Source organism: Hippocampus zosterae, chromosome 12 (genome assembly GCF_025434085.1).
Source record: "Hippocampus zosterae strain Florida chromosome 12, ASM2543408v3, whole genome shotgun sequence".
Classification (NCBI taxonomy): Eukaryota; Metazoa; Chordata; class Actinopteri; order Syngnathiformes; family Syngnathidae; genus Hippocampus; species Hippocampus zosterae.
In genome coordinates, this window is record NC_067462.1 from 6742033 (window position 1) to 6762615 (window position 20583).

At 46.3% G+C, this 20583-nt stretch overlaps 3 protein-coding genes across 22 annotated transcripts in view; 1 reads left to right on the plus strand and 2 right to left on the minus strand.

The window, feature by feature from the left end:
• Positions 1-1658, plus strand: part of cln5 (CLN5 intracellular trafficking protein) — a 50907-nt gene extending 49249 nt beyond the window's left edge. For both annotated transcript variants that reach the window (XM_052081698.1, XM_052081697.1), the window contains one exon: positions 354-1658. In XM_052081698.1, coding sequence (XP_051937658.1) covers positions 354-847 — 494 coding nt within the window. In that variant the 3' untranslated portion in view covers positions 848-1658. The remainder of the gene's footprint in view (positions 1-353) is intronic.
• Positions 1470-6820, minus strand: fbxl3a (F-box and leucine-rich repeat protein 3a). Its single transcript, XM_052081682.1, has 5 exons — positions 6524-6820; positions 5532-5922; positions 5301-5423; positions 4876-5047; positions 1470-4545 (listed from the first exon to the last, which is right to left on the minus strand). Exons 2-5 carry the CDS (start codon positions 5919-5921, stop codon positions 3905-3907), a joined length of 1326 nt encoding a protein of 441 aa, XP_051937642.1. The 5' UTR covers position 5922; positions 6524-6820; the 3' UTR covers positions 1470-3904.
• Positions 6821-7433: 613 nt separating this feature from the next.
• The window catches only part of mycbp2 (MYC binding protein 2), a 52313-nt gene continuing 39163 nt past the window's right edge, over positions 7434-20583 (minus strand). For all 19 annotated transcript variants that reach the window (XM_052081613.1, XM_052081614.1, XM_052081601.1 and 16 more), the window contains 28 exons: positions 18931-20571; positions 18675-18844; positions 17667-17914; positions 17431-17598; positions 16628-16785; positions 16350-16549; positions 15768-15917; positions 15527-15687; positions 15292-15448; positions 14989-15213; positions 14842-14907; positions 14521-14760; positions 14276-14365; positions 14113-14193; positions 13765-14031; positions 12816-13099; positions 12650-12746; positions 12449-12568; positions 12257-12358; positions 11669-11797; positions 11436-11568; positions 11266-11369; positions 10525-10713; positions 10085-10192; positions 9769-9978; positions 9598-9705; positions 8966-9131; positions 7434-8311 (listed from right to left, as the gene is read on the minus strand). In XM_052081613.1, the coding sequence (XP_051937573.1) occupies positions 8196-8311; positions 8966-9131; positions 9598-9705; positions 9769-9978; positions 10085-10192; positions 10525-10713; positions 11266-11369; positions 11436-11568; positions 11669-11797; positions 12257-12358; positions 12449-12568; positions 12650-12746; positions 12816-13099; positions 13765-14031; positions 14113-14193; positions 14276-14365; positions 14521-14760; positions 14842-14907; positions 14989-15213; positions 15292-15448; positions 15527-15687; positions 15768-15917; positions 16350-16549; positions 16628-16785; positions 17431-17598; positions 17667-17914; positions 18675-18844; positions 18931-20571 (5888 nt within the window). In that variant the 3' untranslated portion in view covers positions 7434-8195. The remainder of the gene's footprint in view (positions 8312-8965; positions 9132-9597; positions 9706-9768; positions 9979-10084; positions 10193-10524; positions 10714-11265; positions 11370-11435; positions 11569-11668; positions 11798-12256; positions 12359-12448; positions 12569-12649; positions 12747-12815; positions 13100-13764; positions 14032-14112; positions 14194-14275; positions 14366-14520; positions 14761-14841; positions 14908-14988; positions 15214-15291; positions 15449-15526; positions 15688-15767; positions 15918-16349; positions 16550-16627; positions 16786-17430; positions 17599-17666; positions 17915-18674; positions 18845-18930; positions 20572-20583) is intronic.

Sequence of the window (20583 nt, forward strand, 5' to 3'; positions counted from 1 at the left end):
ACGTATTTCTGTAATTAATCATTGTCATATGACAATGATTTATTACCTTTACGCCTTTATTACCGATTCGTCTTACTGTTTATTGTGTATGTTAAATCGCTCCATGTACAGCACTTTGTATGCAGCGATGGCTGTTTGAAAGTGCTCTAGAAATACTGTTGACTTGACGTGACTAAATTTGAATTTCCACACCCGAGCCCTCTTCTCCGCTGTCGTTTGAGCCATTTTGATAAGTGGCTCGAAATGCGTCTTGCGATATTTTCCAAGCCCGAATAGTACTGAGAATGTGATTCATCGTGTTATAAATGTTGGGTGGTAACATATTAATAGTGTAAATCAATGTGTGTGTTCAGGTCATCAGTTTAACGATCTGGCCCAGTGGGTGATTGACGACAATACAACGGGCATCTACTATGAGACGTGGACGGTGCTTTCGCACGCGGGTCCCAACGCCACCACGTGGTTCGAGTCGTACGACTGCTCGCAATTCGTGCACCGCACTTACCGCAAGATGAGCCAACTGGGGGCCAAACTGTCCAGCCGCTCCCAGACCAACTACACCAAGATCTACCTGTACAGCGGGGAGCCCGTCTACCTCGGCAACGACAGCGCCATCTTCGGCCAGCCGGCGCTTAAGAACCTAGCGACGGACATCCGGGACTTTTATAACGATTTCCGACCCCACCAGTCCATGGCGGAGTTTGCGCTGAGCATGCTGGAGGCTTACAAGAGAGTGGTGATGGACAAAAGCTTCTACTTTTACTATAACTTTGAATATTGGAGGCTGCCAATGAAACCTCCGTATGTGCGCATCCAGTACGAGGAGGTGCCTTTTCCTTCAAATTGACAACCCCGGAAGCGAAATTATCTTTACGTATTTAATAAAGGAATGATTGTTGTGAATCCAACCAAATCCGGTGCCATTGTATAGCAAACGAACAATGCAGTTGGTATGGAATCTATAATGCGGCAGATGAGCTAAAAATGTCAGATTTGTCTCTTTGTCACATTTTTTTAACATTCTTATTTTGTGATTGTTTTATGTCAAAGCAAAGTCCAGGTTGTTATTGAAGTCTAATTTGTAATGCTTGATGAAATTGAGATCAGTTAGTCTTTTTGAGGGGAGGGGGTAGTTCCCAATCCATTTTCAAACTTTGAGGTATTATTTTGTAAATGTCAGAACAAACATCCAGTTGGTTTTGAATTTCACCGAGATAACATATCTGTATTCTTCTATGTGTCCAGCCAATCTCATCTTTTCAAGGATGACTGAAACATGTTATTTTTCTCTCAAGAACCTTTTTTTTTGCAAAAGGTATAATTAACTACGGTATATTAAGTGCCAGAAGAAATTTTAGGCACAGATTCCAGTCAGTTTTCCTTTCTTCAAAAATTCCAACCCATTTTATGGCTACCTATCATAACAAGAATGACGTTTGGAAAGAGGAATGAAATGTCATAAGCAAAGCTTCCATTCACAAATGTTTATTAGCAATAGATCACATGTCCAAAAGTCATGTTCAAATCTCATGTCAGAAGAGCGGTAAAGCAAGACGATCCACTTAAAGGACAGTCAACACTCAAAAGCAAATCACTGGATCAACTTGTCAGCATAGAAAAAAAACTTGTGTGACATAAGGAAATAATAACCCCCCCCCCCCCCCCCAAAAAAAACAATCTACTCATTACACAATTTCCTTCTGTACCATCATAATGTGTTACTTTGCATCTCCTGGATCATTCCTCATGCCTCTCACAATCGAAATGACATGATGGCAATGAAAGGCTTCCATCTACCATACTTAGCATATTGTGCTAAAGGTTTTTACATGGCTACCTGTTTTTACCAAGAAAATAATAAAGCTTTATTAACTTTTCACCTCTTCAATGTATTCGCCCCCCAACCCCTAAAAAAACACACTCAGATACTGCCGTACTTAAGTTTTTCATTTGATAGTTTTATATTTGTGGCCTAGAAGGAGTTTTATTTAAGTTTTCCTGGTCCTGCGACTTCATACTTTTCCCACTCACAAAAAAGTGTCAAACTGTAACCAGGATTTTATTATTGGGGGGATATTATACTTCAAAATGCAAATTTTATGTTGATAAATGACATCTTCTCTAGTGACGACAAAACTGAAAAGATCAGCCTACTAATTTGCATTTTCCACTGCCCGGCACCGAAACACAATAGACATTTTTCAAATTTCAGTACTTGGTAAACTGAAGTTCCAACTTCCAAGTGTGCTAGCCTGCTAGTGTACGAGTGACTGTTTGGGAAACACCAAAATTGAACACACGTGCTTGTGTTAGCTTACCTTAAGATGCCGCAGTTCTCCTATCGGTGCAACTCAATAAATTAAGAGCAAGGATTCAGAACTGGTGAGCTGCGAGATCCTCCAGGTATGCCCCCGGGCAAATTTCACTCAACTGGCTCACAAAATATTCACAACAAATTCTCTTAGTTCATCGATCATGTCCAGCTCTGGGCCCACAGAGCCACTTTCCTGCCTGTTTTCCAACTCTCCCGGCTGCAACCCACCTGATTCAGATGATCAGCTCACCAGCCAGCTCTGAAGCAGCATGAGAACGATCCTGATGATTTGAATCAGATGCGTTGCTCCTTGGAGAGCTGGAAAACGGGCAGGACAGCTGCCCTTGAGGACCGACTTTGGACAACTCTGATCTATGCCAATGATGTATAGTGACAAGCAGACTCGTTGATTTATGTGAAAATTAAGATTGAATCATCATTATTCATTGTATGCAGAGTAACCTTTGAGTCATTTCTGTTTGGGAGTGTGCTCTGGGATTTTCTTTTTCTCCCTAATGTGTAAACTATGCACCAGGGCTCAATAAGTGTTGGTAAAAATAGTTCAATTCAAAAAGTGAAACTATTTACAAAATATTTACTTTGTGTCTCATTAATGAATGAGTAACAACTTTAGAAATGAACTATCAAAATAAATAGAATTTTGCATAATATATGATTTATTGAGATGCACCTGTATACTCCAGTCTCTATTTTGCTGCAGCCCTCTGCTTTGTTACTGCCCGCAGTCTCCTCCTGGATAAAACACAGGAGACCTTTCGTTCTTTTTGTGTCATTCCGAGCGATGACTTCAAAGGGGCATTTTCCCCCCCCTGCACTGTAGTTTTGAAGGGGGAGACTAAACAAGGTAGCAGGTACTGCGCAGTGGAAATGCGGTATAGTCGACAGCGAAGGAACCCTGATAGGGTGAAATCGAAGAAATAAACATTTCTGTCATTGCAATCAAACACACAGCGTTTTATATACAAATGCTTTTGACTTCCTTCTTAAAGGAAAAATTTCACTCGTCTGAACTTGCCGACAGGATCGCTATCTGAACTTGCGGCATTTCCTAACCCCACTGCAACCCCCACGTTGGGCAGAATGTACAAGAAGTTGTTTACGAAATGCACCTGAGCGACCATGAAAGCGCGCGGTCAAGTTAGAGCAGCTAAAAAGCCGACCAGTCGACTATTGGCGGGTTACAAGCAATTTTAACTACCGGTACATACATTTCTATACATGTATTGACCACCGCTCTTCCTGCTAGGATCATTTGGTATTGCCATAAGGTGCTTAAGGGAAAATTCACTTGTACAAAAAACAACAAAAGCCAAAGGAAAAAAAAAAACAGCAAGAAAATGAAAACGTTAACCGTCGATGGACACTGTACAACTTCACGGGACAAATACGGACGTATTTACACATTTCTGTCTGTCCTGGTTCCGATTCCATCTTCAGCTAATTAATTCCAAAAGCCCTCCCCACCTGAATGCGGTGTTGGCCATTTTAGTGCTAGTGCAATTGTGCGCTGATCTCCTCCTTGGAATAATTTCCAGCAGCCGTGCGGCGACAAAAAAATCCCGTCGCCCCCTACCAGGTGGGCATCATGTCCGGGAACCAAACCCGGCCGAGGTGCTTGGAGACCTCCCAGTGGATCTCGTCCGGGGAATATTTGTGATCAGGGATGAGCACCTCCTCCATGATGGAGAGCTGCGACAGGCGGCGTCCACACATCTTGACAAACTCCACGAAGGCGCTGCAGGACACCTCGCATTCTCCCAGGCCGATGGCTGACAGCTGCGTGCAGCGCTTGGCGATGCGGATCAGTTCCTCGTCCAGCGGTCGCAGGCCGTTGGCGCACACGACCAACTCCACCAGGCGGGGGCAGTGCAGGCCCACGCGGCCCAGCACTTCTTTACTGACGGAGCGCCCGAAGTAGAGATGCGTGACGGGGATCTCGTCGTTGAAGAAGGGCCCAAACTCGTCCTCGTACAGGAAGAAGTACATGACCAGGTTGAACTTGGGCGAGTGCCGCACCATGGCGTCCCAGCTGCTCTTCTTGATGGTGTGGAAATGCTGGCCCGGGTTCTCGCTCACCACGTCGATGCGCAGGTGCTCCAGGTGCACGTGCTTCTCCGAGGACAGAGCCAATAGGAGCTCGTCGCTCAGGAGGTGGTAGTTCAACGCCAGCTCACGCAGCCCGTGGCACTGGTCCGCCACACACAGGATACCTGAAAAAACAAACAAACAAAAAAACAGTCTTCTATTAGCGTATTTTCCGCACGAAAAGGCACACTGGATTATGAGGCGTACCTTCAATCAATGGCCTATTTTGTCATTTTTTTCATATATTGGACGCACTGGATTATAAAAAAAAACAATCCACAATGCATCCACAAATGGAGCTATGCTCCTTCCGCTCGACTCAAGAGGCATTCCAGGATTAATTTACAAGAGAGACTGTGTGAAAGGGGGCTTGTGTTGCGGCTTTGACATTCCTAGCAAAGGCACAACATTTGCCTGGGTGGATAAAACCATGCGGTTGGGCTCCGGTCGCGTACCGGCAGGCGAGACGTGAGGGCAGCTGCTCATCTTGAGCAGCTTGAGCGTGTCGCTGTTGTTGGCCACCAACACCTTCAGCGACGGGTCGTCTACCGGCGTGTCGTCGATCTTCAGCGACGACAGCGACTTGGAGTTGACGAACACCACCGTCAGCGCTGAGATGAAGTGAGACTGGATGGATGAACCCCCCACACCAAAATATTATTAGAATTTTTTTAAATGAATAATTCCTGGCTCCAAAAACTAAACCGTGATGATGTTTGAAATTGATAAGAGTGTGACAAACTGGAAGTCAGCACACGAGTAAAGTACATTTCTGGGTCAGATGGCCTGAAGCCAATTCAAAAACATTCTTCCTTCTGGAGAGCTCAAAACAAACTTCTTTCAAAACAGCAGACGATGGATGTTGACGCATTTATTATACCTTTGGGACCTCCATGAAACTGGGCCTGGCTGTTGAGATGAGCCCCAAGGTCTTGAGTGAGCAGTTCACCAACTGTGAAAGAATGTCACAGGCTGCCTCTGCAGACTCGGTGCTGCTGTCCACCTGGCAAACCCCAGGTAAAACAAGAGGTGTTAAAACCCAGATCTGTGATTTTTTTCCTTTTAGGGCCTCGCAAATATTTTAACCCGTGCTCAAGATCGGCGCTCGCACCTTGAAGCTGACATATTGCAAGTGGTTGGAGTGCCTCTTGATTATCTGCTTGATCAAATCCGGGTGTGTAGCTTTCAAGTATGAGCTGGCCGGCTGGTTGAGCTCAAATTCAAAGCAGCGCCATAGCTCGGGCATGTGGAATGCCTGGTTCCAACCGCGGCACACTTGCGAGGCAAAGGCCCGGTCCAGCAGAGGGAGGTACTGGAAGATGTGCAGCAAAAGCTCCTGGGGCAGACGAGCCCAGTTGGCATCTAGTGAACCGCTTGACTCCGATAAACCGCTTGACTCCGAAGACGGGCTCGACGGTTTCTGAACTTTCTTGCGAGCCTCGGGTGGACTCATACTGGGGGAGACGTTGCCCTCCTCCTTGGGGCCTTTTATCCTCTTCATCCTGAAACATGACGGGTACATGTCAACAAAGCTGGCCACAATTGCAAATTCATCAAAACGGGGCAGCTATGAAAAACAAAGCTGTCCCCTATTTCATCCAAGTGGTGACTGAGGGCATCCAGAGCATGGATGGTTTGTTTGTCTGTGTGAGCCCTGCGATTAGACGGCAAACAGTTCAGGGTGTATACCCTGTTTACTGACCGAAGACAGCTGGGATAGACTCGAGCACCCCCCGCGACCCTTGTAAGGATAAGTGAATCAGAAAATGGATGGATGAGATAAAGTGAGCTTGAAAATTAAGTGAAAATTCATACTGTACAACGTTTAAACAACGCTTTGTACAAAATTTCAGTTTTCACTTATCGAAACAAGTGTGCGGAGAGACGACGCTTTCAATTGACGTATGCGAGAGCTAACGGCAAGTTTGCAAGCGTAATGACAACGCAGTGGTGATAGACGTAAAATTGTAGGCTTCTTGGTACGAGGCTGTCCACGGGTCATGTTAGCACACTAAACAGCCAAGAGTTAAACTAATTCACCGTAGTGTTGTTAATTCACGCATATAAATGCGTTGTAGCAGACTTCCCGCGACGCTTACCCACCTTGTTTACACTCAGCTAGCTTGCTAGCAGGAAAATCTGACAACTAAGATGACAGCTCAACCTGGGCCCACGCTGGAAAATATCATTCGGGCCAGGAAAATAACAAGCATCGGAGTTCAATCGCAGGCCCTTTCCCAAACGGTAAAAAACACAACTAAACGGAGTTTACGAGCAAGAAGGTGCCACAGTCGTGCCTCGGTTTCAGTTGACCTAAATCCCTCGCTAACAGGAGTTCAAGCTCTGCCCCCCTGAGCCTGAAATGGCGAAGTGTTGTTTTCAAAGCCGCGCTGCATTGTGGGATTAAAAGCAAAATGGTGGCCAGCTCAACGCGCGATTTCGAGTCGTTTATTTCATAGAAGTCACGCCTACTTTGGAAATTTTATGCTTGTATACTTATTACATATAAAGCAAATATAGCCATTATATATATATACATATATATATATATATATATATTTAAATTTACTTCTCAAATCCGTATAAACAATGACCTAAGAGCACATATTTGGGCCCGCAGTGTTATACAGTAAAATATAGCAACACGTCATTTAAGACCTCCTTATAAATGACAATGTGTACATTGTGCCAAACAACCTGATTTATTACCATTCAACTCCATCCACTACAGATGTTACAGAGCAGATTCACAACTTTTAAGTTATATATATATATATATATGTGTGTGTGTGTGTGTGTATCAACTTATGTTTTCCCACAAAAATGACCCATTGCTGTGACCGCAGTCTCAATCAGGTGTTCAGCTGTCATCGGGCCCACTAAGGTTTGTCGTTACGTTTGTATCGCGAAAAACATTTGGGAAATAAATAGGATGTAAATTCACCATAATTCCTCCACATCCTCAGTAACCAAAAAAAAAAAACCAGATGTGACAATTAGAAGAGCAGGGCCGTTGACTGTATAAAAATGTACAGTGGCTTTATTGACATACATTCCAAAGACTTTTTTTTCTTTTTTAACAGCCGCAAAACAGGAGGCACGCCCAGTATTGCACTTCATTCAAAGTTCTGGCTCAAAACATAACCCAGAATATATCAAAGAAAAGTGAAGTGAAAAGTAGCAACTTTCGGAATTCAGCTAATTTGAATTGTATATACAAGATTGGATAAATCGTACACTATTTTCCTTCTAAACAATGTTCTTATAACAGTCTCACCTGACAAACCTTTTGTATGCACTTGACAGTTGGAGAATACTGTACATGATTACGAAAAGTGTTTTACATACAACATTTTAAATGTATAATAACTGAGAAGCTGGAAATACGGCCTGTTCCTTTTCTCTTAAATAATTCAGATGATTTTTTTCCATCTGGGTGACCAGGAGGGGCGCAACATGGAGAGAAGCCGAGGGAATATGACGGCCGCATGCAAACACGCCACAGGTTATTTTCTTCTTTATGTATACAATTGTTTTCATCGTTGTTCGTCTTTTCCGCACAGGTATCCTAAAGGATCCAAAACGGAGCCTGGATACTGACCGGGTTGGCAGAACAGCAGACCTAAGGGCTCTCGACTAGCCCGAGAATCTGCATACGTTTCCTGCAGGGAGCAGCCAAACTTCATATGCTGAATGCGCTTCAGCAGCCAACCAGCCAGCCCACAGGCCAGAAATCACAGTGGACAAGAACAGTTCCCAATGGTGGAACTCTTGGTTAGAAGGTGTGTGCGTTCCTGCACACACCGCAGCCCAAAGCAAACTCCTCCCCCGTAGGTGGATGGACGACATGCAACGGACATTCGGTTCCCTCCAGCTGCTTGCCTTTGGGTCCTGTGACAAAAATGAGCAGAGGGGTTTCAATCTCAAATATACAAAAAAAAAATCTATATTTTCAAGGTTACAAATGCCATGCGGTGTAAGAATATGTTGTGATGCGGCACAAGAAAGCACGCTCATTTACCACCGTACTTCCTGTTTTTCATTCGTTTTAGATTTGCGGCCTCAAAGTGTTTTTCATCCAATTATTCACTGTTATGATGATGTTTCAAAGGTATGAGGAGGCATACCATGCAACGGACTAGTTTGTGTAGCAGCATCATACTATGTTTTTCACAAGAAGGCACGCTCAGCTCTCGCCACACATACTGATTTTCATTTGATTTATTTACATTTGTGGCCTAGAAATGTTTGCCAATTAATATACAGGTAATATTAGTGTTATTAGTTAGTAATATTAGTTATTAGTTATAATATTAGTTAGTGGCAGACTTTGGCAGGTTCTGCGTTACTTTACGTCGCCGCCAGAGGAAGTGAGAACCCCCCCGTGGTTAAACTGGAACCTCGACACTCAACCTCCAATTTCACGTTTTCCATTGAAATAGAAATGATCGGCTCCACTGTCAAATATTTTTTCGACCGCTTGTCCTCAATTTGGGGTAACTCGCAGTTTTTCTGAACATCGCAAGAAGAACAGTTCCCGTGTACCCGCGGGGCAATGCGGCAACTCCTCTTTGGGGACGCTGGTCATCCTCTGGAAATCGTCGTGGCAGGCGTTGCAGAAGTGCGTGGTGCCGAAGCAGAAGAACACGGCCACTGAGCAGCAGTAGCGACATTTGTACTCCAGGAAGTCCGTGCCATGCTTAGAGCACATCTGGGAAGGGGGGGGGGGTGCATCGACAACACACCTCAGCATCGTCAACATTTCCACAAACCTAAAGCAACACTGATTGTTGCATAAAATAAAATCGCAACACCAACTACTGGTAAATGAAAATAAATAGGTTCCAAAATTATTTAATGAAAGTCTTAATTGTCTCATAATTTGCCGCAAAAAAACTAAAGAAAAAAAAAACGGATTGCTTTTGATTCATACAAATCACAAAGTGTTCCAGGCTGCCAAAATTCCCTATGGGAAGTTTTAGGGGAAATGGTTGACCCTTTGAAACTGTTTTCAGGATGACTTTAGTCACAACTTCATTCAAATGAAAAGAGATTCTTTCATTTTTATTCCGTGCACACAAAATATCCCCACTAAAAGATAGGCTATGGCAGTCATTTGTTTACAACATGACATACTGCACCACATTTGGGGCGTGGTGTCGGTATCGTTTACCTACCTGAGCCCTGGAGACATCAGAGCATGCTCCACAAATCAGCTCGCTGGGGTCATAGTCGTCGCCTTGCCCCGCCTCGGCGTCGCAGCGGGCCTCTCCTCCGAAATAGGCCTGAAAAGAAACACATTAGCTCAAATAGACACCATTTAAACACCGTTTGGTTTAAAGGGGTACCTTCTTGCACTTGTAGCAGACGTAGTAAGCGTATCTGTTCATGGCAAAGCCCGCCGGGTCGTTGTGGAAGCGTGCGCCCGGCGTGGTAATGGCCTCGCTCTTGTGCAGACCCTCGTACTCCAGCCTCATCAACGCCTTCCTCCTCACGTCCTCATAGAGCTCCTTGATGGGGTCGAGCAGGTCCTTGATCACCGAGTGGTTGATCTTATTCTAAAGGTGCGAAAAGGTGGTTTCAGCAAACAAAAGGCTCATAGGAGTTTGGGATGAAATGTCGCCTCTTTACGTTACAGAAGAAAATCCACTCAGGTCAGCTCACCTTGCAAATTGGACACAACATGAAGCCGAATGTGATGCGAGGCCCAAGCCAGCGGTTCTCCAGAACACGCCGGGTGCACTGAAGGTGGAACACATGAGTGCACTCGAGCTGGGGAAAATGTAAAAAAAACAACAATAATTATGGGAATGCAATTTTTAAAAAAATATAATAGCCTATGCCTCACTCTTCATTGGGTTTCTGCAAATACAGTCCGGTGGTACTTTTTTTCTTTCTTTTTAGCACAACTGCAGCGAGCTTGTTTATTACAGAAGAGGCCTAATTTTTATAGAAATAAATTGTTATCTTAGTAAATTAATTGCCGAAGTCATTTTAGACTACACTATTGTTACCAAATCAATCAAAAAAAAAAAAGGAAGCAAGTATAATTATTACACTTTCATTCTGTGATTTCCGGATGAATCTATGGTGGGAAGACATACCTGGACAGCGGGGGCAGCAGAGAGCGCCTCAGTGAAGCAGATCATGCACATGTCGTCCGCGTCTTGCTTCAAGCAGCTCGTATTTTTGTCACAGCCGTGCAAGCACGGGAGGCACGACTCCTCGTTCTTGACTCCGCCACACGGGTGCCCGCACGGGTGCGTCTTGCTGCATGCCAGTTTGGAGTATTCCTGCGGGAGGAAAAACGAAATGAGAAATGGAAAAAAAAAGATCATGTTTTTGCTTGATATAAATTAAGATCTCTGAAGGAGAGGAACAAGATCCCTCATATATACTTTGGTAATTATGCTGGCTTTGAGACAGAGATCAATCTTAAAACCAGTCAATGTGAACTGGGTACAAGTAAGATACAGCGACAAAGCCAAAACTTCCTTTATTTCAGTAATTCAACGAAAAATGTGAAAGTATTAAATTATAGCGATTCACTACACAGAATAAAATGCATGGTTTTACATTCTATAATTTTGAGGATTAAACTATCTTTCAAGCATCAAGATAACTGTGTGTTAATACAATAAGAATACTAATAATAAAATAGAACAATATTAAACAATGTTAGCAGTACATGACACTTTATGTCAAATGAAAGTGGAATAAACAAAACAAAAACATCACAAGCGGGGTGGAACAAATACGTCGCATGGCTATCAGGAAGAAAAGGAGAGGGATGCTGCTCTGTGCTGTCACCAGGAGATTCTATTTTAATCTCGAAGATGATTTACCTGACAGTCGGGGTCAGAGCAGACACTTCCAACCGCCGACAGCTCGGTTCCATTCCGTGTTCCGCAGAACCTGCATGCATCTGAGCTGCTGGACGCAGGCTTACCTGAAAAGCATGTCCGGGAAGGTGAGAGGGAAAAGTGTCCCTTCTGCGTGTTGCGTGTCAGTTTACCTGTGTGTTCTCTGAACTCCACCATGGCCTTCATCGTTTTGGAGTCGGCCAGTGCCATGAGCCAGAAAAGCTTGGTCCTCCCACAGCCTTCATGGAGGTCCACCTTGATGGCCTCTTCTTCTTCCTTGAACACCTGACAATCGCCATCGTAAAAGCAATTAAGAAACACCAACCCTCATGTAATAACGGTACACATACAAAAAAATAAAATAAAATAATTGCAAAATGCTGACCTGTCTCTGGTGAGAACGCGTGCGTCGGTGCAGGTGGAGGAAGCGGTCGCAGTCAGTGCACAGGTTGCCACACATGTTGCACAGGATGATGGCTGCAGTCTCGCCATCATCGTGGTTGTCGCACATTGGCTGTAAAGAAATGACCCCAAAATTTTTTTAAAGATAGTCGCTCATTTATTCCACATTACTTTGTTTTTGGGTTATCATGTCATATCTTACAGTCGACAATTACTTACTGCATCCGAGATTGAAGATGGGTTCTTCCATGAATATGGAGACAATCTATCATATGTGAGTTTTGCTGCATTTCATTTGTCTATTTAGACCCACTTATATCCGAGACCTTTTATTACGACTACTGGGAATGGTAGGAAATCGTGAAAAAAAAATGCATCGGTCTCATTTGTCCTAAAACAAAACATGAATGATTCATTTCAAGTCTTTCCTGAAGGACATTTTGTCTGTGAGTAAAATGTTCGCTTCTATTACAGATTATGGCCCAGATCCATGGCAAAAGGTGCATCTATTCTTTCTTTTCACATTAATAGTACTAGCATTTTTTTTCTCCTTTTCATTGATAGCTCTTACCATCTGCTTCTGCTGTCCATCTTTGCCCATCCATCGACCAGATGACAGCCTGTCCACATGATCTTGGTCCAGCACACACAGGGAAGCCAGAGCCAGCCACAGCTAGCAGAAGCATGAGAAAGAAAACACATGATACATTAATACCACAGAAGAAGAACAAGTCTTTAATTGAAGCCAAGTTAAATAGCATACCCTGGTGGTGGCAATGCAGCGCACAGGCGAACGATGCTCCTCCTCCATTTTGGTGAGAGCTATGATAGTCTCAGCGATTGCGTTTTTCGTGACTCGTGACCACGCGTCCGAAAGGTGACCCTGGAAATGAGAATCGTGGCCACCTTAGAGGGTTGCATTGGTGGCATACGAGTGCACACGATTACAAAAGATGGTGCTTACTGCTGCCATGTCTTTGACCAATTTGATGATGATCTCTGCGATCTGAGGAGGAGTGGAGCCTTTCATCCACCAGTGACTCTCCCCTCGCCGGATGTAGCTGAGCACGAATACAAATGAACATTCACCTGCTGTTGGTCAATATTTCTCCCTGAGGGAGCCAACCTACCTGGAGTTAAAGATCATTGGCAAAGTGACGGTGGTCACCCCTTTGCCGGCGGCCATGCCGGCAGTGCCAGAGATGGTGGTCCCTTTGGCCTTCAACTGCACGGTGAGCGCTTTGGCGATGCAGCCCAAGAACATGTCCAGGATGCCCAGCTTGTTCCAGTCGCCCTTCTCCGTGGAGTGGATGATGTCGCTGATGTCCGCCGGCGGCAGAGACTTCACCCCGATGATGCTGGCGAGTCGCACCGGCGTCACCTCCGGAAGGACCCGTCGGAGCAACGACGTCACCTGGGATCAAGTGCACACATACACCGCATGGAATGTTACCGTGGGAATGCTGAAATGCTAACATGTGGATTCATCATTTGACTGTTGTCCTGCTGGTGTTGTATTGAGAAGAATAATTGATGTAAACAGTATTTAATCAGAGAGTGGTTTCTCGAAAGTCAAGTCAAACATTTTCTTAACAGTAATATGGTCTAAACTCGATATTCTGATTAATATTGTGCTTGTTCATCATGAACTAAGAAGAAAAATCAACCTGCTTTTTTTTTTTATCCAAGTCAGTGAGCCGCCATTTTGCCACTTTCCGTCGACTGAAAATGACATCACAGGGCCTCAGGGGTCACCTTGCGACTGTCACACGACCAAACCCAGAAAACAGCTTGAGCCGTGATGGGAGTTACCTAAACTCTTGAATGCCCTGGACACATACTTTCAAGCTTATGCGGGTCTCCTAAATATTATACAATTTTTATTCGAACTATGAAGCCGCCCAGAGGTTTCGCAATCGTGTAGACGTAGGTCATCTTTAGGTCAGCGTTTCAAAACCTTTAGTGAGGAAAATTGAGAAATTGGTTAACAAGCTATGAAAAGGAATCAGTTCTTTGGACAACAAGCACTGCACAAGCTCTTTTTTTTTCCTCCACACATTATTGTTCAGCCTCGCCCACCTGTCTCTGGACTCGTGGCGAGGCCGTGTGTAGCAATGAGAACAGGTCCTGCATGAGCGTCAGCTGCTGCGCCAGATACTGGCGCCCCACGTTGGAGCCGCTCAGCGCCAGCACCATGGACAGCAGCTCAAAGCAGTAGGCGTCCGAGGAGGCGTCGTCGTCACTCGGCTGCGAGTTGGCATTCTCCTTACTGGAGATGGCGTGCTCCCATTCCTCTCTCACGCGCGTCGCCTCCATGCGGATGGCCTGGACGATGTGTGCGCACACCTGTCAAAAAAACAAAAAACAAATACACTATGTCTTTTGCAGTGGAATTGAATCTTGTGCTGATCGCGTCTTGAACCTGACCTGTTTCTGCAGGTTGGTAAGTTTGCTCCGACTGAAAATGATTCCGACCATGTGCTCTTTGAGGTCTGCGTCCGACGGTACCTATTCAAAAATAACAATAAATAAAGTCAAGTGTCACAAAAAAAATGTTGAAAAGTATACTGTTGAACTTTTCAGCGCAGACCTTTTCCTCTCCTTCTGGAGACGAAAGGAGATTTTTCTCCTCCTGCTCTGGGGTTGGCTCTGCATCGCCACAAATTAGCTTCCCAAACACCTACGTGTACACACAAAAGATGTCGTGATGAAACACTTACGTCATAAGCAGTATTGCAGTTGTGATTTTCATATTTCTTACAAAAAAAACCCTCAAACCTGTCAGCAAAAATCAGAATTTTCTTGAGACATGTAATGATGTGCATTTATGTTTACCTGTGAGGTGATGAGGCGAAACACACGCAGCGTTTCACCCTCGCAATTCTTCTGCTGCGCCATGCTGGCTGAGATCTGCCCAGCGATCTTGATGCTGTCGCCCTCCTTCCAGCCCAGCACCTTCACTTGGCGCACCCTCAACGTGTTCTCGGGCCCTTTCAGCTCCACCTTAATCACGTGATGATCTCCCCCGGGGAGCTCGCTCGTCACCCAACCCATGTGACGCGAGTCTAGGTCAACCTAAGATGGAAAAAGGTGGGACGTTGAGGGGACTCTCTGAACATCCGCTTAATTACCTATTGAGTATACACGTTTTCTCACCTGCTTAATCCTGCAAAGGTCTTCGATTGCCTTTCCACACAGGAAGGTCACCGAGGTCACTTTGTTCTATGAATTCGGTGAGGGAAAAAAAATGAAGCTCAAAAGGAAACATCCCCGGTCTGTTGAATGCACAATGTTGTCTCTTACCCCAAGGTCCCTGGAGTTGTCCACGTGAACAGACACATTGCAGGCATTGATGCCTTTCACACAGCTGATGGTGACGCTCTTGGTTTTGTTTTTGTCCTCGTCCCCGGACTCCCAGAAGGTCTCAGTGGAGCCGTCCGTCAGGCTGCCAATCATGGCGGGACGACTGGATGTCTTGATGTCCACCACACTGGTAAGGTCTTTCAGGCAGGTCACCAAGCACAGATCCTATCATGCGACGACGCGTGAGAGTCAGCGCACGTTGCGAATATTCCATCAGCGGTACTCGAGTGCTGGGTTTCTTGCCTGACTAATGGCTTCGTAGCCTGACTGAACACTGATGTTGAAGCTTTCTTCGCTGTCGCCGTCATCCGACTTGGACAGTATGTTGTTGATGTGGTGAAAGACGTTGCTCTGGTGTAGGAACTGGTGGTCGGACTGCTTGAACTTGAGACTCCAGCACCTACAAGAGTGAGATACAATCTTTCAAAGCTATAAAAAGCTTAAAACTCGTACGAAAAAAAAAATGGAGGTATGATACCTTAGCGCCATTTGCTGAAGCGAGCTTCCGCTCGGAAGTGACATCATGAGGTCGGAGATGGTCTGGAGGAGGCGGTGGAAAGTGTGGGGGAGCGGGTGGGCCGCCTCCCCTGCGATAACGATGTCGGACAGAGGGTGCTCACAAACGCCGAGGTCTCGTTCCTGTGAGGTGTGACGATGACGCACGGTGAGAAAATGCAGACGCCCTCAAACAAAAGCAATACTTTTTAACAGCTTGACACCTGTTCAAGGTTTTCTTTGTTGCCCTTGTTCTCGTCATCCTCCTCGTCCTCCGGTTCAAAGGGCGACGGAGTGAGAGACGCTACAAAATGCCACAGGATGTCATGCAGAGAAGTGGTCTGGATCACGTTGCACAGGAGCCAGTTGAATGCCTGATGGAACACCAAGAACACATTAGTGCTCTCATTATCATATAGAAATGAGCAAAGTTGGATGAGTTTGGCATGGAAGAATTTACCTACAATCGAGGCAGCGCCGTGTCGTAACATACTTTTTTTTGTGCTAATTCATCAACTTTGCTGCAAATCAGATATCGTTGGATGCCCAGCAATCAAAATAAGGCATTACCTTATTATTGTATTTTTTTGCAAATAGCTGCTTGGGGATTTTTTTATTTTCTCAAGTGCAGATCAGGGGATGTTTCTATTCGACTTTGAGTATCTGCAGTGGAGTTTGAGTTAAATAGTTTGATCAGTTTCTATATCTCCAAAGGGGGAGACCAGCTCCATAGTTTACTGTAGAAATCATAACCTAATATTTTGAGATTAAAATTAAACTGGCGATTGAAGAAATAACTGCCGTACCTCCATGGCAAACACCCGGCAGGCGGACTTCCTCAGTGCGTGCCTCATGGCCACCTCCAGGCCCTCCAGATCGTGATGCTGGATGACAAATGCCAGCACGGGCCACTGGAAGTTCCTCTCGCCCTTGCTGAGGGAGCCGTGGGCGGATATCAACCTGGACAGTTCAGGAGAAGGGTGGCGCAACAGGGAAGAACCCACCTCTGTAAAGAGGACGAGAAAAAGGGTCAGAAGACATGATGCTCGCACAACAAATGCAAATGCTCAACAAGTTGAATTACCCGCATCGCCGCTGTGGACCCTGCGTCTGGGAACGGCTTTGACTCTGGCCGGAGAGGGTGAGTGTTGCTTGTCGTACTCTGAGGCAACGACGGAGTAAGACCTCTGGAAAACGGTGCGCTTGGCTGTGTCGCTGTCTGTGATCGGGCTGGTCTCGAGACTGAAAGACGACACATGATAGACGGGATATATTTAGCCTAAATTTTTGACGGAAGTTATGAGAAGTCATTTTCTACACCACTTGCTGACATGAGGGTTGCGGATGAAATGGGTCACCACATATGAATAAAGAAACAAAACATTCACACTCACAATCATACGATTTGGAGTTTTCAATGAATCTAAATGATCTGCTTTTGTCATGCGGGGGGAGAAAACCCACACAAACATGGGGAGAAACTCCACAAAGAGAGCCAGGAGCCAAACCTCAGAATGCCCCCCTGGCAGATGTGCCTAGAGTGTGACAATCAGTTAGAAAAGAAAGAGGGTGTCTGGACACTTTGATGAAAAGAGCTCTGAAATCCCTGCCATTGGTTGGCAACCGGTTCAGGGTGTCCCCCCACTGCGATAGGCATCAGCACCCCCGCGACCCTTGTGGGGATAAAGCGGATCGGGAAATGGATGGATGGATGAAGTTATGAAACAGTCCACTTGTATGATGCAAATTCAAGTGTTTTGGAGATCCTAATTTGTGTTGCGGACAAATGACAAAAGCGACGTATCGTGTCTTTGCATGGACTGTGGTACAACAACAAAAAAATAAAACAAAACATTTCACAACTGAACTGTTTGAGGTTGCGTTTACCTGGGAGGCATTGACTTCATGTTGCTCTCCGGTTCCTCAAAAACATTGGGGCAGGCGTCGGGGGTAACCGAAATGTAGGGCGCAGGAACCGACGTGGATCGCAAATACCTCATCTCATCTTGGAAGAGATTGTCGTCTTGGTAGGCGCCAAAGTTCTCCGTGTGTTGCCTTGAAGATGAACGTGAAATTATTGTCACGCATGCACTTGAGCTCTACTCTTTAAGTTGGCTTGCTACCTGGCGAGGGTCTGCAGGTAGAGGCAGCTCATTTTATTGGGAAGTTCGGCCGACACGCCCTCCTTGAGGCTGGGAAGCAGCTGGGAATGAAGCGGCCGCGGAGGGTGGTGGCACAGTATGCTGGGCTCAGCGGCGCTGCTGAGTGACAGCAGGAACAAAGCGTTGGCCCGGATCACTTGGTGGGCCTCCATGGTGGGCAGGGCTCTCGGGGTCTTCACCTGCAGTGGCTTCTTCCTGGACTGCTTCACCTGGCAAGGAATAGATATTGGAGTAAGTCGGGGAAAATAAGCAAGCAGAAGTACATTCAGTGGACAATTCGAGGGAAAGGTGGCACACTAGAGAATTCAGTATTCCTTAATCTAGCCATTTATCCGTTTCAATTGACCACTCCAGGATGGAGTCAACTTGGGCAGCCCGAGTTTAACCCAGATGAGCTTTTTCAATTACATCGTGGAGGTTATCGCTCACATTAATGAATTTCTTAATCCCCGCAGAGAACCAGAGGGGGTAGCGTGGAGACCGATGTCCAATTTGGCTGTCCCGAGTTCCATTGCTGCTGACTACAGCAGTGTTTTTCAAACCCTGTGCCGACATTGTCAGCTGTGCCGCGGGAAAATATCCCATTCGTGTGCCTGTGCGGTCTATTGCCCGGCAAAGTAATCGTGTAGTACCCTTCCTTACCGCTAGGTAGCAGCAACAGCTAGCCTTGTGTTGAGACGAGAAGAGACAAGCCAATTTGTGACGCATGAACGCAGGACGAAACAATAAATATGAAAGATCATAAAGTACTTTTTTATTTGTGTTTATCTAATTCTAATTCAAGCTGTTGTAACTTCATTCTTCAATGTTAAAAAACGGTGATAGTAGTAATATAACACGTTAATTGTTAAAATACGTCCCCCCCCCACTTTTTCAGCTAGCGGTGTGCCGCGAGATTTTTTTCAATGAAAGAAGTGTGCCTTGGCTCAAACTAATTTTAAAAACGCAAAGGTAAACAGTACGATATACCTTCTCCCTGGCTGCAGTCTGCTTCTCCCTCAGGTACTTCTCCCTGCAGCGATCGCACACAAGATACCAGGTGCTGCCTCCAATGCCTCCATCGCCACAGTTGCCAGCCCAGCCACCGCAGAAGTGACCGATGCTGTTGTATCCTTGTCCTCCAGCGTAGCGGCCACAACCTGAAGAACGGATGAAATAGTTATTCCTTGCAGGGATGAGTCACTTTCCCTGCCAACGCTTATAATGACAGGTTCTCTCTCCTTACCTGGGTGAGCCTGTCTCATGTGGTAGGTGACGGGGTAAGGATGAGATTCCCCACACAGCTCACAGATGGTGTCCTTCTCCGGTCCGCCCATTGCCAGCTGCGCCATCTCTCCAAATAGATTGCCCCTCGGCCGCACGTCAGCCTTTTCCCGCTTCTTCTTTTCCTTCTTGGCCTTTTTGCTGTCCTTTTCGTTCTCCTTCTTCTTGAGGATGGCACTCGACCCCGGACTGGGGAAGATCATGTTCTGAGTCGCTGCCTTGATGGTGGCCAAGGATATATCCTCCCAGAATGCGACCAAGTGCTGCAGCGTCAAAGGCAGGATGGATTTTGCTCTCATGGAGGGATGGGACGATATCTCAAAGGAAACGGCGTCCCCTTTGCCGTCCTCGCACTTTTCTGGCAACGGTGGTTCCTTCAACATGGAGAGAACCTTGTTTTTGTTGATGCTGCCCATTTTGGAGATGTCCGGACCATGCGGAGAAATGTTAAACATGTTAAGTGCGGAAGAAATCTCAAGGGAGTGGCGGTTCTTCAGCTTGCTTTCCTTCTCCTCGGCGCCCTGGCCTCCGAGGGAGCTGCGTATGGGCGCGTGCTCTTTGGTTAAATCCGGGTTGAATTTGAGGAAGGATGAACAGGCCATGGCGTCGTGGACAATACCTTCATGCCACAGGAACGCTGCAAAGACCGCCCGGGAGCATTCTGCCACAGATGGGGACATGGCCTGCTTGGCAGGCTCGCATATCCTCTGCGTGCTCTCACCTTTAAAGAGCGGTCCGGATTTGTCCTTCTTTGGCCGGGCGTGCCGACTGGAGGTTTTGCGGCTGACTTTGGGCGAAGAGCGACTCTCCAGCTCCTCCTTGACTGGTGCCTTGCCAATGCTAAAGTGCACTTTGCACGAGGCCTCCTCAGAGTCCTGCACCTCCACGTTTTCATCATTTGCATCCTCGTTTGAAAGCAGAGCGCTTGAGGAACACACCTCCACAACCTCGCTGTGCAGGTTTTCTTGGGTCACGTGGGGGGAAGGAACACGGTTCTCTGTGTTACCGACAACGTCTTGGTTTGGATCTTTGGGAGACAGTTTTGGTTTTGGGGAGGTAGATCTGCCTCTTAAGGGCTCTGTCAGAGGAATCTTCTTCTTCCTTAGGGTGTCTGGGTCCAGAGTGTAAGAATCGGACTTGGATCTCTCTCGGGGAGGTTCGAGCCGGGCTTTGGATGACGGGCTAACTTTAGGCGGGATGTTCTTGTCGTGGTGTGTTGAAGAGGAATGCTGGGAGGAGGTGCTGCAAGGACTGGACCTGCCAGAAGAAGACACCCCTTTTTGTTTCGGCGAGGAGGAGCGGGAGCCGGCGTTGGGAGACTCCGACCTATGTCCTGACGTTCTGATGTCTGACTTGAGGGCCTGCAGAGTGTTGTGATTCGGCGAATGAGAACGGCTGTGAGAGTCAGAGCGCAGTTTGGCCGTATCGGAGCGCAGTATGAGGGCGTCGCTGGCTGACAGCGAGCACTCCTGACCCGTCTTGACTCTGCCATGTTCCGACATGCGACTCCCTCGACTTTCTTGCTTGAGAGAACGGTTCTCCAGGCGGTGTTTGGAGGCCGGGGACATGGAACGTGCACCGGGCATCAGGTTCCCTCGCTCACCTAAATGTCAAT